The 19,394-nt window shown below is 24.8% G+C and overlaps 1 protein-coding gene across 3 annotated transcripts; it reads right to left on the bottom strand.

The window, feature by feature from the left end:
- Positions 1–1,239: 1,239 nt before the first annotated feature.
- Cpr49Ac (Cuticular protein 49Ac) lies at positions 1,240–17,462 on the bottom strand. 3 transcript variants are annotated; one of them, XM_065511923.1, is made up of 7 exons: positions 17,295–17,462; positions 8,617–8,716; positions 6,542–6,571; positions 3,053–3,224; positions 2,968–2,983; positions 2,191–2,354; positions 1,240–2,118 (listed from the first exon to the last, which is right to left on the bottom strand). In XM_065511923.1, the coding sequence occupies exons 1-7, from the start codon at positions 17,325–17,327 to the stop codon at positions 1,680–1,682; spliced, it is 954 nt and encodes a 317-aa protein (XP_065367995.1). In that variant the 5' UTR covers positions 17,328–17,462; the 3' UTR covers positions 1,240–1,679. The 3 variants fall into 3 exon arrangements, with proteins under 3 accessions (XP_065367995.1, XP_065367997.1, XP_065367996.1); XM_065511925.1 differs by having other exon boundaries at positions 8,671–8,716; XM_065511924.1 differs by lacking the exon at positions 6,542–6,571.
- Between the last annotated feature and the right edge of the window lie 1,932 nt (positions 17,463–19,394).

Below are 19,394 nucleotides of genomic sequence, written 5' to 3'. Positions count from 1 at the left end.
GAATCTTTGAAACTACTGGTCCAAGCTGAGATACAGGGTGTCAACTACCTCTGGTTAAGAAAACTTTGTACAGCTTGTAACTAGAGATGCCAAACGGGGAATGCCGTTCCCGAATATCACGGGGTTTTCGGGATTTCTTAAACCACGAAGCCCGGGATTTTTTAATTTTAAATCCCAGGATTTTCCAAATCCCGTTTTTGTGCATTTTGACATTCTACACGTCCGAATATCGCAAAGTGATGTTCAGCATAGTTGTTAAGCCCAACTCCTGCTACAACATCTATCTTCAATATATATAAAAATGAAATGGTCCATGTATGTAATGCCATCATGTGAGCACGGCTGGAGCGATTTGGCTGATTATTTTTTCGAAATTTTCAGGAGTTGGTTTGTAAAGAAAAAGCATCAATCAATCAATCAATCAAAAAGAAAAAAAAAAATTCCGGGTAAAACTCGGAATTTATTTTTTTGAGTCCAGTCAACAGTAATAAAAAAGTTCCCTAAAGTATGCAGTACAAATTTAGATATTTTATTTGCAAATAAACTAGAACAGGCCTATGTGGGTTCGAGAAACTTGAAGAACTAACATTAATAAATGCTACCGGGAGAAGCCGGGGCGGTCAACTAGTAGTTAATAAAGGAAAGCGGTATTTTTGGTTTTCCTAGAGTGGGGCTCTGGAAAATCAATTCTTCACATTTGTTTTGTAAGTTATCTAACAAAATCAATTTAAATCATCTTCAAACGAAATTGATTTTATCTCAGATGAGGAGCTCGAACAAAATGAAAATATTTCGATTGCTCAAACGCTAAAAGATATTATTAATGAATGTAAAAAACACAAATAACAATAACGAAACAAAGTTATAATGTAGATTTGCAACTTGCAAAAGAAATAGATCACTTTATTTCCGAAGGAACAAGAGGAAAATACTTGCAGATTTGTTATAAGTGTTTGCAAATGGTTTTGCCAATATGAAAGATGTTTTTCGGCAGCAGCATATGTCGGTAACAAAATTCGTTTCAGAATGGCCGATCTTTTCAAAAAACAGTCCCTATTAGCATCTCTACTTGTAACTTGTACAAATATGAAAATATTCAATGAATTATATTTTGTAATAAAGCAAGTAAAGGCATGATAAAGAAATTCCTTTTTATTTCAGTAGTTACAATACAAAATTTTAAATTTTCGTAGCTCTTATAGGTTCCTGAAACTTCAATTAAAATTACAACACAAATAATTTCAGCTTATGTTTTAAAATGTTTTATTAAAAATGAGTGATTTTTTGTTTGAGTTATTAAATTAATATTATTTAAATAAATTAAAACCTAACAAATTGTTTGAGTGTATGTGTTGGTATTTTCTTTTTGTTTTGTGATAAATAACTAATAACTAAAAAATATGTCAACATAATTTCAACGTCAAATTCTTTTTGTGTTTTTTTTTAGCACTAATTAGCTTTTTTCAAGAAATGGCAAATTGAAATGAAATACAATGGATAAATGTGTTAAATGGTGGCGGGATTTGGTGAGGGGATTAGGAGTTACTAAATGTAGTAATGGGTATATCGTGGGTGTTGGGGATAAGGAATCGAAATGCTGGCAAATGATAAATAATGATATTTTTTTTTCAAGTATAAAAACTAACTAAACAAAATATATGATGGAATTATTGCTTGAATTATTTATAATAATCATCTTCCTCTTCGGCACGTTCTTCATTTGGTCCATACAGAGCCTCCATTTCCAATTGTAATTCATGGATTTGTTCAGCAATATCACGGGGCATATTTTCGATATGAATGGATTTGATGGATTTTACCATGTCTTTGCTCATGTGATCAATACGAAAGCCACGCTCATCAAACAAGGCTTTCTCGCCATTTTCCTTGCGCTTATCATCGACATACTTGAGGGCACGGGCAATGGCAGCTGGAATTGGTGGTGGTGTGGGAATGTGATCACCTTCGGGTACAAAACCTTCGTGGGTACTCTTGTAGTTGACACGATAGAGTTTGCCATCATCACCAGTGTATTCGTAATAGCCTTGGGCATGAGTACCACCGGTATGATGTAATTTGGCTTGTTCCTCGCCATAGATACCGTTTTCGGTTAAGTAACTAAGGGTAGGGTGGAGAGGTAGCTAGCGTTAATAGGGAAATTAAAGAGAATTAAGGGTAAAGGCTACTTACGCATGATCATATTTATCGTGTTTACGAGCATCTTCTTGATGTAAAATCTTGTGGCGACCCTCATCATCGTAATTGAAGATTATGCTGCGTGGTGTAGTTGTGGTTGTAGTGGTGGTGGTTGTGGTACGTTCTGTGGTTGTGGTTGGTTTTTTGGTAGTTGTGGTCTGTGGTTGTTTTTAATTTTTTTTGTAAGAGGATTAAGTATAAGAAATTAGAGTTTAAGTATTTTGTTATTAAAAACACTTGTGGGAGTTTTTGGACTAAGGATGCAGTGGGTGTGTGTAGGTTTAGTTAAGAGGACTCAGCATGCAAGATATAGGGGAATACATGGTTTTAATGGCAATATTTGTGACTTAAGGTAAGTGTAGATGAGTTTTTGTTTATGTAAATATGTTTGCTTCTATGAACCAGATGCTTTTAAATGTTCAAGCAACTGCAAGTTTTAAATGTTTTGTTTTTCTTGTGTTTTGTTTTTTGTGCGGGAAAGAAATTACAGAAAAAATTATTAATAATTTTCAAATTTCAAATATTTTTTTGTTGCTTTTGCGGGAGTTTAAGATAATCTTATGATAATGTGCGGTTTCTTTTTTTTTAAGGCAAATGAGTTTTGTGGTTGCAAATGTAAAAATAAAAATATAAATGTTGCTTTTTTTTTGGTCATGCACTTTAGTATTAATCTTGTAATGTTTCTGATTCTTCGTGATGTGGTTTAGGTGCATAATCGGGAAACCCATATTCCAAAGGTAATTCAGGAACTTGAAAGTCCGCATTACTTACTGTGTACAAATTGTGACTGTAATAAAGCAAATAACTATAAGTTAAAAAGTCCTTTTCTTATAAAAATTAATATATAACAACTTACTCATATGGCTTGACATCATGCACATAAGGTTTGGCATCATGCATATAGGGCAAATTTAAACCAGCATAAGGTCCATAGCCACCACCATAGGGATTGGGTACATGTACATATTTGCCTAATTCACGATTGTCATGAACATGCATATAGGGTGGGGCCATATGATGATAGACACCTGTTTTGAAAATATCAGTTTTGGGTTAGAATTATTTCTTTATATAATAGAAATACTAAAGAAATTATGTTAAATGTGAGTTACTGCCAAACCAGTTTTGTTAAAAAATGTATTACTAGCAATTTGGTAAATATTTGATAATGCAGCTAGAAAAAGTTCCCAAAAGTTTTAACACTATTTACATAAGTAGTTTTTTACAAAAATGCTTTTAAAGGTTTTTAAGCTAATAAAACCTAAACTTCTTCAATGTAAATAAAAAAATAACTTTTTTTTTAATAACAGTTTTAAACAACGTTTAATCTAGTATGTTAGTACGACTATACATATATCAGTAGCTTATATCTACTTAATGAAAAAAATCGTTTTTAAATATAGAAAAAACTGTTATACACAAAATTTTCTATAGAGAAAACATTTATATAAAAAAGTTTCTATAGAGAACAATTTTGTACAAAAAATATTCTATTGAAAAAACTGTCATACAGAAAATTTCGTATAGAAAAACTGTTATACAGAAAATGCTCTATATAAGAAACTGTTATACAGATAATTTTCTACAGAAAATGTTATACAGAAAATTTTCTACAGAAATAACTGTTATGCAGACAATTTTATACAGCAAAAAATGTTATATAGACAATATTCGTTAGAAAAAACTTTTATACAGACATTTTTCTATTGAAAAAGCTGTTATAAAGAAAATTTCCCATAGAGAGAACTATTATACTGACAATTTCCTGTAGAAAGAGCTGTTATACATACAATTTTCTGTTGGAAAAACTGTTATACAGAAAATTTCATATAGAAAGAACTGTTATACAAAAAACATCTAATGGAAACAGAAAATTGTCTATGAAAACGGTTTTACAGAAAATTTTCTATAGAGAAAACTGTTGTATAAAAAATTTTTTGGAGAAAAATGTAACACAGACAATTTTCTGTAAAAAAAATGTTATACAAAAATGCTACAAACAAAAAACTGTTATACAGCAAATTTCCTATAAAAATAACTGTTATGCAGAAAATTTTCTACATCAAAAAATTATACATAGACAATTTTCTATATAAAATCAGTTATACAGCAAATTTCATATAGAAAGAACTGTTATTCAGAATACTTTCTACAGCTAAAAATGTTGTATAGGAAATTTTCTATAAAAAAACTGCTTTACAGGCTTTTTTCTATTGGAAAAACTGTTATAAAGAAAATTTCCTACAGAAAGATCTGTTATACAGAAAATTTTCTATGTAAAAATCTGTTATACACAAATTATAAAGGGAATTTCCTACAAAGAGATCTTTTATACAGAAAATTTCTTATAGAAGGAACTGTTATACACAAAATTTCCCATGGACAAATCTGTTATATACAAAATTTCATATAGCAAACCTGTTCTACAAAATATTTTCTATAGAAAAAACTGTTATAATCAAAATTATCTATGAAAAAAAACTATTATAAAATAAATTTTCACTAGAAAGAACTGTTATACAGGAAATTTCTTATATCAAAAAATGTTATGCAGAAAATTTTCCATAGAAAAAACTTTTATAATCAAAATGATCTATGAAAAAACTGTTATAGACAAATTTTTCTCCAGAAAGAACTGTTATACAGAAAATTTCTCATATCAAAAACTGTTATACTGAGAATTTTCTATAGAAAATCTGTTATAATCAAAAATATCTATAACAAAAACAGCTATACAAACAATTTTCTCTAGTAAGGACTGTTATATAGAAAATTTTCAATAGAAAATGCTATTATAATCAAAATTATCTCTGAAGAAATCTCTATCTGTAGATAGAACAGTTGCACAGAAAATATTAATATTTATTAACAACTGTTATACCGAAAATTTTCTATAAAAGAAAACTGTTATAATCAAAATCTATCTATGAAAAAAACTATTATAAACTAAATTTTCACTCGAAAGAACTTTTATACAGAAAATTTCTTATACCAAAAACTGTTATACAAAAAATTTTCTGTAAAAAAAACTGTTATATACAAAATTTTCTCTAGAAAAAACTGTTATACAGAAAATTTCTCATAGCTAAAACTGTTATACTGAAAATTTTCTATATAAAAATAATTTTTAAACAGATGAAAATAATGTTTTCATACGCACAATTTTATTGAGAAAAACTTTTATACAGAAATTTTTTCACAGAAATTTTTTCACAGAAAATAGTATTGTAGACAAGATTTTTATTTTACCTATAGAGGTTATTGTTATAGAGAATATTATCTATAGAAAATGCTGTTGTACAAAAAATCTGTAGAAAATAGTTCTAAAGAAGACTGGGGTGCTTGATTTAATGTTTGAATTATTACAAATATGTAAATGAAACATGACACTGAGTAATACAATTTATTGTATACTAACCAGTGCTTCAAATTAAGAAATTGAGAAATTGTATAAATTCCTTCCTAAAAAACTAATCATTTAACTTCATTCAAAGGTTTTTGTTTGAGTAGAATTCATTCATTGTTGAATCAATTCATAATGGAGTTAATTCATAACTGAATTCATTCAATTTATGAATGCTTAAATATATGTAGGTTAATTCAAATCTAATCCAATTTGAATTAAAATATTTTGAATGCTTTAATAAGGAATTAGTTCTAGAAATAATGAATTCTCAAAGGAATTCATTTGTATTCCTTAGGAATTAAGACAACGAATTAATTCGTACTAAATACTTCAAAAGAATGGTTACGATAATATGTTCGATTTGATTTTGAAAATTAAATTTAGAAATAATTCTATCGAACCATTGATAGTACTTTAATATTGTTGGAACAAAAACCTAATTTAGTAACATATGATTAGTTCTTTATCAATGTCGAAGGAAAGTAGAAACAATTCTAGCAGCAATATGTCATTAAATTCAATGAAATTATGTCAAGTAGTGCATTAAACCAAATAAGGCAGGCCGCTCACCCATTTGCAGCACTTAGAAGTGATCTGGTATTTCGAAAACCCCAGAAGATGTGTTGTCAACATTGATATGAAAGCATCATACCAAGCTGATAAACTAAGTTCAATTTGTTATAGCATTAATGGTCATTAAAGCTTTTTTTAATATTCTTTGTTTTTTTTTTAATTTGTCAAAATTAGGTCAATGATTTTTTAAGTTCGTTATTATTTTTTTTTTAAATTCTTGATAAGAACTTTTTGTCTTTGCATTATCAAGTTTAAGGTCAATGGTTTTAAAAATAATTTTTGGTTTAATAAAATTTCAAAACTTGTGTATGATTTATGAGAAATTTAAGGAATTTATGAAATGTATATATAGTATATTTTGTTTACCAGCAGAATCTGTATAACCGTATTGTTGGCCTATAAAAGATATAAAATATTTTATTTATTAAGAATAATATGTAAGAAAATATTGGAACAAAGACATTACATTTAACACAATAGAAAAGGATGCTTAGAAAGAAAAAAGGGAAATTGAAAATATGTTTAAAGGAATTAAGAATGTTTAAAGTTTATAGAAAATAAAAACAAATATACATAGATGTTAGCATGTTTGGATGTCAAAATAGATTCTCTAAATCGAGGAAATTTCTTATAATTTAAGCCTCATTTTTAGGTTTATTTTAACAAATTTGAATTTTATATTTTTTTGGGATTTTTTATTTCAGCAAAGATTTAACTTTTCTTGTAAATATGCTTATATATTGTATGTTTTTGATTTTTGTGATTTTAGAGTTTGAGAAAGTTTTCGACATAGATATGAGGTAATATGAATGAAGGTATTGTTTTAAATAAAATATGTTTACCATCATAATATCTATAGTCGTATTGTCGGCCTATGAAATATATAAAATTTTATTGATTATGAGTATTTGATATGAATATATTGAAGAAATGTCATCAAAAACATTGTAATCGAAAAGTAATATAGAAAGGATTAGAGAATTTTTTAAACATTATCATTTTTGAAATAACTATTAAGTTATAAAGAATATTTAAAGCCTCTAGAAAATATCAAACGAAGTATTTTCAATTCAGCAAATACTATCGAATTCATTAATTTTGTATATATGGAGTTTGACACTCGAAACAACTCTCTCCATATATAAAAAGTTATTGAATTCGCTCGTATTTGCCTGAATTCGCCATTGCCAACATCTGGTATATCAATTCGCCTTTGTCATTTTGTTTAAATCAAGGCGAATCTATATACCAAGTGGTGGAAGTGGCGAATTCAGACAAATACGAGCGAAACCAAGACGAATTTATATACCGGGTGGTGTCGGTGACGAGTTCAGTCAAATACGAACTAAATATATAAAAAATTATTGAATTCGCTCGAATTTGCTGAATTCGCCACCTGGTATATAAATTAGCCTTGGTGATGTCGTTTAAATAAATTAAGGCCCTAATTTTGTAAATCACGTCACCAAAGTGATGTTTATGTGCAAAGCAAAAACAACATTTCACACATTTTAAAAATTTGTTTTTGTTTTGTGTACACAATTTTCAAATTATGAAAGGCAAATCAACATTTGAATTTTTGTGCGTTTGTTTGGTTCACAATTTGAAATGTGTGAATTGTTGTTTTTGCTTTGCACATAAATATCACTTGGTGACGTGATTTACAAAATTAGGGCCTAAAACTTCCTTCTCAATTCCATTATAGATCAAGGCGAATTTAGTAAGATAGCAGCTGTGGCGAATTCAGGAGAATTCAATCATTCATTTTTCGTATATGGAATTCTGTGGAGTTTAGCTACCAATCCAGATAAGCTACCAATCCACCTTTCTAAATTCGCCTTGGTTTCCAAATGTCAAGACCCGCGTTCACAGTTGATACTTTATAATAAGTTTTTAATCATAAGTTTTCTTAAACTTTAAAACGACTTTGTAAACTTTTTAGTACAAAATTTTGTTTCGAATTTTAGTTAAAAATTATAAAGGAACTTAAAACCAATATATAATTACATTTTGTTAGTAAAAAAGGAAAATATTAATAAAAATTTGTAAATGTTTTTGATAAAGACATTAAATTAAAAAAAACCAATAGAATTTTTTTATTTTTTAAGTTTTAATATTACAAAAACTTGTATCTCATATCTTTTATCTTGATTTTTTTTAACAATTAAATTAATATTAGATTTTTGTTATTTTTCTTTACAATCTGTTACAAAATTATTAAATAATTCAATAACTCGCCAGCATTAAATCCAGCAAATACTCTACGATTACTCTAGGCATACGAATTAATAAAATGTTATTGCAATAGATCATCAATTGTACTCTACATGCAGCATACTAAATAAATTACACAATATTATTACAACACATGCAAGTTACATATCACTACAATAAGCATTATTAACAGGCAATTGACGAAAACAAATTTCGCAACGAAATACCTTCTTTCTGAGCTTCGGGATGATATTTGCCATCATTATGCGGCTGATACTTGCCATCGTTTTGTGGAGCTGGGGCAGCATTGCACACAGCAATACCAGCCTGAAATTATAAAAAAAGGAAGGAAATAAAGAAATTAATTATACAATAAAACAAATTAATTAAAAGTATTTATTTATTATTGTTTTGGATTTTTAATTGTTTAAAAAATAAAATCGTTAAAATATTTGCTGTTAGACGTGTTGTAGGGTGTGTTTGTCTAATTAATTTGAAATTGTGGCTGGTATGTGGTATTTAAAACATATTCTTTTATGAGTGTTTTATCAAGTTATTTTTGGGTTTTTTTGCGTTTATTTTGAAAGGTAGTAGTAGTCATGTTTAAAGACTAAATATTAAATGCAATTGCAGAGGAAGCTTGATTGACTGGATATAATTTATAAATAAATAATTCAAACAAATCATGGTTTAACAGTGATTAAGTGAAATTTAAATATTTCGAATATATCTAAATATATATTGAAAAATATTCAAACAAAAATTTATTCTACATTATATGAAAAATATAAAAAAAATTTATATTTTATTCATTTTTTTAAATCGAATTTAACTCTCATTTAAAATATATTCGTCTTATAAGAAAGCTGTTTATTCGAATAACCGGTTATTTAGATTGTTTTATTTAAGTATATTTTAAAAATTATATAAATTCATAACGATTATTAATAACATTTATGTATATAGGAGAATAATCCGTTATTTAATAAACCGATTATTTTTCAAATAATTGATAAAAAAGCATTTTTACTGAAATTCAAGTTGAAAGCAAGTGTAATTCAAGCCTTGAGTTATAGTCATGCAAATGAATTATAGTTCTTTTACACTTTATATCAATAGCATTCTCTAGTAAAAAGAAAACATAAATTCAAGCTACATGTTTTTTGTTTGAAAAATATTTTATTTTTTCAAATATTTTTACTAATGAATTTATTAAAATAATATGTTTATTCGCGAGTAAAACGCAATTTTGTTTTTAAAAATCCATTCAAAATGAACCGAGTTATTTAAATTCTCATATACCAACTTTTTATTAAATTTTTAATTATTCCAATAATTTTCGAATCGATTAATTGTTTAAAAAATTATTTTAAATATTTCAAATAATCTAATTTATATGTATATTTCTGTAACTTTTTATTCGATTGTTCGAATAATTTTGAAATTGGTATTTCTTTTAAATTTAAGATAAATAAATTTTGTATTAAATAAAGTTAATATGAGTCATTCATTTTAACGTTTAAATTTGTATCGATTTTTCGTATAATCGGTTAATCGAATAATTACCTTTTAATCGAATAATAAAAATTTAATCGCATACCAAATATATACAATAAAAATAAGTCGAATTCACATATTTCTGTAATTTTTTATTCCATTTTTCGAATAATTTTCGAAATTGGTATTAAATTATTTTAAATCGTAGCTAAATAAATTTTGTATTATGAGTCATTCATTTGAAATTTTTATTGATTATTCGAATAATCGGTTAATGGAATAATTACTTTTTAATCGAATAATAAAGATTTTATTGAATACCAAATATAGATAAACAATAAAATTAAGTAGAATTCATATGTATGTTCCCGTCATTTTTTTATTCGATTGTTCGAATAATTTTTGAAATTGGTATTTGTTTTAAATTTAAGTTAAATAATTTTAAAACTTTAAAATTTTTATCGATTATTCGAATAATCGGTTAATCGAATAATAAACATTTAATCGAATACCAAATATAAACAATAAAATTAAGATGAATTCATATATTTCCGTAATTGTTTATTCGATTATTCGTATAATTTTCGAAATTGGTATTAAATTATTTTAAATCGAAGCTAAATAAATTTTGTATTATGAGTCATTCATTTGAAAACTTTTAAATTTTTATTGATTATTCGAATAATCGGTTAATGGAATAATTACTTTTTAATCGAATAATAAACATTTTATTGAATACCAAATATAGATAAACAATAAAATTAAGTAGAATTCATATGTATATTTCTGTAACTTTTTATTCGATTATTCGAATAATTTTTGAAATTGGTATTTGTTTTAAATTGAAGTTAAATAATTTGAAAACGTTAAAATTTGTATCGATTATTCGAATAATCGGTTAATCGAATAATAAACATTTAATCGAATACCAAATATAAACAATAAAATTAAGTCGAATTCATATATTTCTGTAATTGTTTATTCGATTATTCGAATAATTTTCGAAATTGGTATTAAATTATTTTAAATCGAAGCTAAATAAATTTTGTATTATGAGTCATTCATTTGAAAACTTTTAAATTTTTATTGATTATTCGAATAATCGGTTAATCGAATAATTACTTTTTAATCGAATAATATACATTTTATCGAATACCAAATATAAACAATAAAATTAAGTCGAAATCATATGTATATTTCTGTAACTTTTTATTCGATTATTCGAATAATTTTCGAAATTGGTATTTTTTAAATTGAAGTTAAATAATTTGAAAACTTTAAAATTTGTATCCATTATTCGAATAATCGTTTAATCGAATAATTAATTTTTAATCGAATACCAAATATAAACAATAAAATTAAGTCGAATTCATATATTTCTGTAATATTTTTATTCGATTATTCGAATAATTTTTGAAGCTAAATAAATTTTGTATTAAAGTAAATATGAGTCATTCATTTGAAAACTTTTAAATTTTCATCGATTATTCAAATAATCGGTTAATCGAATAATTAATTTCTAATCGAATAAAAACAATACAAAATTGCATGTAAATAAAATTATGTCGAATTCAAATATTTAGTCGATTGTTCGAATAATTTTTGAAATTGGTATTTGTTTTAAATTGAAGCTAAATTAATTTTTAATTAAAATAAGTATGGGTCATTTATGGGAACGATTATTCGAATAATCGGGTAATTACTTATTACAATAAAACAATTCAAATCTTTAATATTTGCAATAGTTAATTTAAATATTAAAGATTTGAAGTAATTACCCGATTATGTCGAATTCATATACATATTTCAGTAATGTTTAATTCGGTTAATCGAATAATTATTGAAACTTCGAATCTTTTTATATAGAAGCTAAATTAATAAATTTTTAATATAAAAGGCATTTATTTTAAAACTATTTAAATTATACGCTTAATCGAATATTCGGTTAATCGAATAATTAATTTTTAATCGAATACTGAATATTAAAAATATTTAAATTAATGATTATATTAATTAAATCAATATTTTTATAATTTTTATTATAATAACTTTCGAATCGGGTACTCGTTTTAAAAATTAATTTTGTAATGTAGAAAATATTAGTCATTTACTTGAACTTTTTATAACATATATAATGGAACTGATATTTATGACATTAAATTAATTAAAATTAAGTCGCTTTTATATATATTTAAATATTTTTTTAATCGGTTATTCGAATATCATTTTAAGCGGGTACTCATTTTATTAAAAAGCTAAGAGTTTGTAAGGTAGAAAATATGAGCCATTTATTTGAAAACTATTAAAATTTTAACAATTATTCGAATAATCGAAAAATTTTTTTATTGAATTTAAATCGATAAAATTTTTAAATCAATACAATAAATAAATATAATAATATCACATTCATTGATGTGTTATATTTTTTATTCGATTAATCGAATTATTTTTAAAATGGATACTTTCAAAAAGCAGCTAAATTAATTTTGTAATGGTTTTAAAATTAGACATTTATGTACTTGAAAATTAGATTTAGATTTTTAACAATTGTTCGAATAATCGGTTAATCGAATATGAAATCATTTTGAATTATAATGGTAAGTTTAGGTTTTTAAAATTTTTTCTTTATCAATATAATCGCGATTCTACTGTAAGCTATAGTTTACAGAATTATAAAACTAATTAAGTTGGCGTAACTGTGATTAATTGTTTGAATGCACAAACATCTTCAAAATAATTGAAACTATAACTAACTATACCTCGAAGATTACTTCGGTCTATTAAAAATGTATGTATATTTAGTTAGTTAGTTTGTATGTCCGTCCTTAAAGGTATTTTTAAATATTGAAAGAATTAAAGGTTAAATGATATAATTTTGGAATTTTTTGTTTTAAATTTCAACCGTTAATATGAGACTGGGAGTGTAAATATATTGTTATTGTTGGATTTCACTTTCTGTTGTTTTTTTTTAAACACATCCATCCATCAAGCAATCATCCATATGGTTAGAGTTTTTAAATATTTTGTATTTATTTTTTTATCATTTACTACAGATCAGGTGTATGTATGAATTGAATGTCTCTGGCTGATGAATGATGTTGGCCAAAGGTATGGCCACAGGGTTAAAGAACTTTATGGAGGAAGTTTTCTGTTTCTGTTTTTGTTTTGTTATTTTGTTTGGTAACTGTTTTTTTTTCAGAGTTGAGTTATTGTACTTGTATTGTAGCTGTTGTTAATTATTAATTTAAATTAATTTATTAACTTAAGACATATATTTTTTTTTGCTCTTTCTATTTTGGTTTGTTGTGAAACATATTTCAACAAAGATTCTTTTTTCTTCTAAAATTAATGACGAATTTTTTATTTGTTTGTCAGCTGGTTTTTAAATCTCTTAAATTTTTTTGTTGGATTTTTGATACACTTTTGATCTTGAAAATTGGGTCTGAAAAAATGTTTGTGTTGTAGTTGGGTTTTTTTTATTTTTGTTTGTTTGTTAGATAATTTAATTTTGAGAATTTTATTTATGAACTGATAAAAATTAATTGTTGGCTTTAATGTCTCATAAAATGAACAAAATCATAAATTTGTTTTGGTGTTTAAAGTTTGAGTTGAAAAAACAAAATAATAAAAACTAACCGTCATTTTATTTTATTACTTTTGGTTTCATACCGAAAGGAATGCCAAATATGTGAAGATACTAAGATGTATTTAAATTTAATTGAAAGTGAAATGACTTATTTAAAATGGAGGTGTTAAAAACAACAGAAATGTTAAATGAACATCGAAAATTTCCATTAATTATTAAAATTAATTAAGTTAAAGTGGATTTATATTTAAAATCGTTTAAATGAAAGCGATTTATAGTTATTTGCCTAATTTGTAGTTTCAGACAAATTGTTTTCAATCATAACATTTGGAATGATTAATTTAATAAACAAAATAAATAGCTTGATGATATTATTCGTTATTCGGATAACCTATAGTGACTGAAACGAATAACCAAAATAAAAACAATCAAATAAGGCATCCAATATAGAATGAAAACATGAATCCATGTACTAAATAATGAATCGATAATTACATAAAACAAATGTATATTTATGTCAAAAAATATAACTAAACTTTCTTGACTGTATGAATTTAGTGAACTTTTGAACTAATAAGAATCGACTGTTGAATCAAATAAGCGCTTATTAGAAAGGAAACTATTTTCTTTTTTTAATATGTAATAAATTGGACTCAGCTCTTTAATTGGTCGAATTTACAGAATTACCAAATTAAGCCAATAATCGATTATTCATTTGATTGATTATATTCAAATGAATGATTACTTGAAAAAGAAATAACAATCAAGTGTAATAATTACAATAACTTGGTTATGAACATTTAAAAATGTTCAACGAATTGATTACCTGTTTTTTAGAATATCAATTATTCGAACAATCGATTATTCGAAAAATACATAATAATTATTATTAACTGATTATACGATTACACAATTATTCGAATAATAATTTATTCGAAAAAAAGCATAGAGTTTCTTTTTAAAATTACTAAAGCATGAACTTCACTTTTTAGTTGTATTGATATACTAAAATGCTAAATAAATCGAATAACCGATTATTCGAATAGAAAATTATTCGATACAAAAAATTTTAAAAATTTATATAAAAACTACAATTTTTTCACAAAAAATGTCTATCGAATCGATTAAACGATTATTCGTATACATAATTATATATTCTAATAATTGATTATTCTAAACAGAATTGCTTAATTTCTGTATTTTCTGTATTATTTTAGCACAGATTCATTGTGATTTGTTGCCAATAGAATGTTTGGAAAATCTATGGATATAATCGAATCATTCGATTGGCAACAAATCACAATGAATATGTGCTGAATAATACTGTAATTTCTAAATAAATATTCTCAGGAATTCCCGGGAAATTTTTCCCGATTAGGGATTCGCTACTAGCTACTAAATAATATAATTTTTGATTTAAAAAAATTTTAATAAATCAAATAATCGATTTTTTCGTATTAACAATTATTCGAATAATCGATTATTCGAAAAATAATTAAAATGTAAGTAGATATTTAATGTAAGTATAATGCTGATCAAATCTGATTAATCAATTATTCAAATATACAATTATTCGATTACAAATTTATTCGAAAAAATAAACAAAAACTTGAACTAAACTTGATACCTTAAAATGCTCTATAAAGCTAATAATGTATTACTCAGATAAACAGTTATTCTACTTAAATCATATACTTTATTCTGAGAATTATAATAATTTAGTTTCAGCTATTAAATTTTTTGAATTTACTTTCCCTTCGTTCGTATTCGATTATTGAAACCCAGATAAAATCAATATGTTATTTGATTAAGCAAGAAGTCTTTTGAATAATTAGAAATACCAAATTCTTCCTTTAAGTCGGTTATACTATTGATTCTTAATCGAATAATCGTAAAAATATATGATTAATAGAAGGAAGCCTTTAAATTTTTGAATTATATTTTTCGTTAAAACGAATAGCTGATTATTGCATACAAATTTCGACTATTCGATGAAAAATCTTGTTCAAATTGTGAAACATATTGTGTATAAATTAATGTGTAAAATTTATTAAAATATAACAGGTTTCTAGAGACTGAATCGAATATAATCGAACGAAAACTCGTTTAATTAAATGATTTTAAAACAAAAATTATGTTTTTAAAATCTGATATAGAAATGAATTAAAGTTGTTTTTAAAACAAAATATTTTTAAATGTAAAAACAATTTTTATTGAACCAAATATTCGATTAATATTTATATCAAGTTTGATTTCGTCTAGTCAAATAATTTTAAAGTTTTTAAGACAAAACATTTTAATATGTAAAAGAAACTTTAATTGGTCGAATAATCGATTAAAACTTATATAAAGTTTCTAGTTACTGTATCGAATAATTGCAAAATACTCGATTAATCAAATAATTTTACAACGGAACTCGTATTTAAAATATGATATTCAAATTAATTAAAATGGTTTTTATAAAGAGATTGAATCGAATAATTAAAAAATACTCGGTTAATCAGAAAACTTAAAAACAAAGCTAGTTTTTAAGACAAAACATTGAAATTTAAAAATAACTTTTATTGAACCGAATAATCGATTTCAGGGGACTAAATCGAATAATTAAAAAATACTCGGTTAATTAGATAATTTTAAAACAAAGCTGTTTTTAAGAAAAAAAAACATTGAAACTTAAAAAAATAACTCTTATCGATTTGAAATAATTTTAAAACGAAGACCTTTTTTAAAACTCTGTATAAACATTAATTGAAACATTTGTTAAGATAAAACTTTAATCGCGCCGAATAATCGATTAAAATGTATATCAAGAACGAAATTCGTTTTCAAAAATTTGATATATAGAAATAAAATTTAGTAGTTTTGAAAACAAATAATTTTAAAATTTACAAATAAATTTTATTAAAACGAAGAATCGATTAATCCATAGAAGCCAGATTTACAAAATTTGTAATTAATCAAAAAAAGTCGAATAAATTAGGCTGAGAAATTTGGAAGTATTAACATATTTTTTCCGAATTTTTGAATTAAATTCTATTTTAAAATTGTTTAGTTATAAAAAATAACTTAAATTTTGTAGCTTAGGTTGCAAACTTGCAAACGAGAATTAATTTTACTGCATTCTTATTTAATTTCAATTAAAATTAAATACATTTAATAGATTTTAATAAAAATTTATTATAAAAAATCAATAAAAGTTGTTTTTTTTTTATAAAAAAAACTGGATATTTGTTTTCAATGAAATAATAGAACGATTTTATCAAAAATTCAATGTCAATCACTAGATTTAGCAATTATGATGCAGCAAAGGCTGTTAGATTTTAATTTTAGAATTAAATAAAATGTTTACAATTTAAATCTTATTATTTGTATTTAAGGTAAAACATAAATGAATTTTAAACTTTCTAAACAAGTAATTGAAATTTAAACTGCTGAAAAAATGATTTATTAAAGATTTTGCAGAACTAATCACATTTCAAAAGTTAATCTGATTGAATAATATTCAAGAATTAATTTAAATAGCACCATAATATTTTTTTTTATTCCACAATTTCACAATTTACTTGTGTTATTTTAGTTTAACCATATTTTTTCACATTGTTTATTGACTTTAAAAATTGTTTATGGTTTTATAACTTCACATTTATTACAGTTTCTTGGTTAAAACATGGCACTACCGGTCGTATGATTTATATTTTTTACATATTTATTTCTACATTGTTATTTTGTGTATTTTATTTTAAATTTTTATTTTCAGTTTATTTTTTGTCTTTTGGTTTTTTAATTATTGTTTTTCATTTTTTTTTTTTAACTTTTACTCACCACTATTGTTAAAAATACAATGAATTTATTCATTTTATTTATATATATTTTTTTTTAAATAAAAACACTTAAAACAATTATTTTGGTTTGATTAAAATTTATAATCTAAATGCCGAATTTCAAGTTCGTTTTAGTCCTTAAGCTTTGAATGCTTTAACAGGAGTGTTTGTTGTCTGTTCTTGACAACTCGCATTTATATAAAAAGCCCTGATTTGTATTGAAACCTAAAAATCAGCTTCAGTTTTTTTCTTCATTTTTTCCATCCGATAAAGATGAGTTTGGGTTACCAATACATGCAAACCGCAAAAAAAAACATTGCAAATGCAGGCAATTTATAAGAGTGTGAGTGGCTGTGAGTCCATACAATTCCATTTGTTTTGATCTCAATTTTAATGCATGATTGAGTGAGTGTGTTTGTGCGTGTATTTTAGTACAGTTAAATTCATTCATTCATTTATTTATTCTCATATTTTGCACTCATTACCATTATCGTTGTTGTTGTTGTTTTAAGAAGTTGTACTTGTATTTAAATCTCTTGTTTTAACTTCACTCTAAAATACTTAGTAGAGCAAATCACATAAATGTAGGTATTTTATATTAGGGTGGCCCCTATTTTGTACTTTTTGATTTTCGATGCAATAATGGCAAATTTAGGATTCTTCGCACTTTTAATCCGAGGATTTTAAAAGACTTATATGTATGTATGTCATACTAAAAACATACTAAGTTATATAAAACTATATTCCGTTTGGGTTAAATACGAAATTTTTACATAAAATGGGTTAAATTTGGAGTTTTTATGTTGGAATAATTTTTTTAGTATGTAATATCTTTAAGAAAATATTAAAAATATTATATTATGTATATATACTTTTTCCAGGGGCTAAGATGATATGGATTTTTTACTAACCTTTTTTGATTATTTTTGCACAAGTACAAAATATTGATTTAAAATTTTGTTGGAAAGAACATTTTCCAACATAAAATAAAGCTAATTTAATTTATGAGGAATCAGGAGTAAAGTTGTTTCCGATATCCGAAAGTGGAATTAATTCCGTATTTTGATTCTTCAGAAAAAGTAAAACGAAAATTTCTTTCGGAATGAAACCACTTTCAGTTTTCAATGTGGAATGGATTGTTGATTTTAATTATTTGGTTTTCTAAAATTTTTAATCAATTTCTTTACCAAAACCTTCACATTTGTTTTAATATGAAAAACGTTGTCAAATTATAATCAGAAATACTGAATTATGAAATATTTTTGGAATTGATAAATTAGACGCAATCTGAAGAACCTAAAACGAAAGCGATCGGAATAAAAACTACGGAATTGAAACCATTCCGCACAAAATGTGTGACAGGCCTGTATATTTGGATCGTAAATGAAATAGTATTGAAACTTTTTTCATATAATTATCTTATTTATTGTTTAACTAAAAAAAAAGAGTTTAACTCAATAACTATAAGATATAAAATGCAGAAACTATGTTTCTATAGGCCTAATCGAGGGCTTTAACAATCTATTAAATTTGATTTAACACAAATCAGGAAAAATTCACAAGTTTCTACAAATTTTGCATGTCTTAGGTTTCCTACTAATCGAATCAGCCAGTTAGAATTGGCAGTATTATTATTATTATCTGTTCCACTGTTTTTTTGCTAATTTAAGATTTTGCAATTTAAAATTTCTAGGTCATTATTAAACCTTTTATATATGTTTTTGACATCGGTGAAAGATGTCCAAAACTTTATTTTAACAAACAAATTTCATGTATTTTATATTTTTAATCATTTTTAGTAGAGGTCTAACTTTGCTGTCAGTTTTGATCCCATATATCAAAGGTATTATAATGTTTTCGAAATTCTAAAATCAGAAATTCAATTTTTGAAAATAGTCTAATTTTGGACATATCGCACTCGTTCAACAATACTGTATTAACTCAAAATTTTTAAAAAATTCACTTTTTGCAAGAAATCAACTAACAACATCAATATCTATCTACTGTAAAAATTAACCTAAATCAACCTATTCCGATTACTCTTTCATCTCGAAAACCACATTTGAGACCATTTTCGTGATAATTAGTGACTACCTTGTAT

This window comes from Calliphora vicina, chromosome 5 (assembly GCF_958450345.1).
Source record: "Calliphora vicina chromosome 5, idCalVici1.1, whole genome shotgun sequence".
In the NCBI taxonomy this organism is placed as follows: domain Eukaryota; kingdom Metazoa; phylum Arthropoda; class Insecta; order Diptera; family Calliphoridae; genus Calliphora; species Calliphora vicina.
This window is presented reverse-complemented; position numbering and strand designations above follow the sequence as displayed.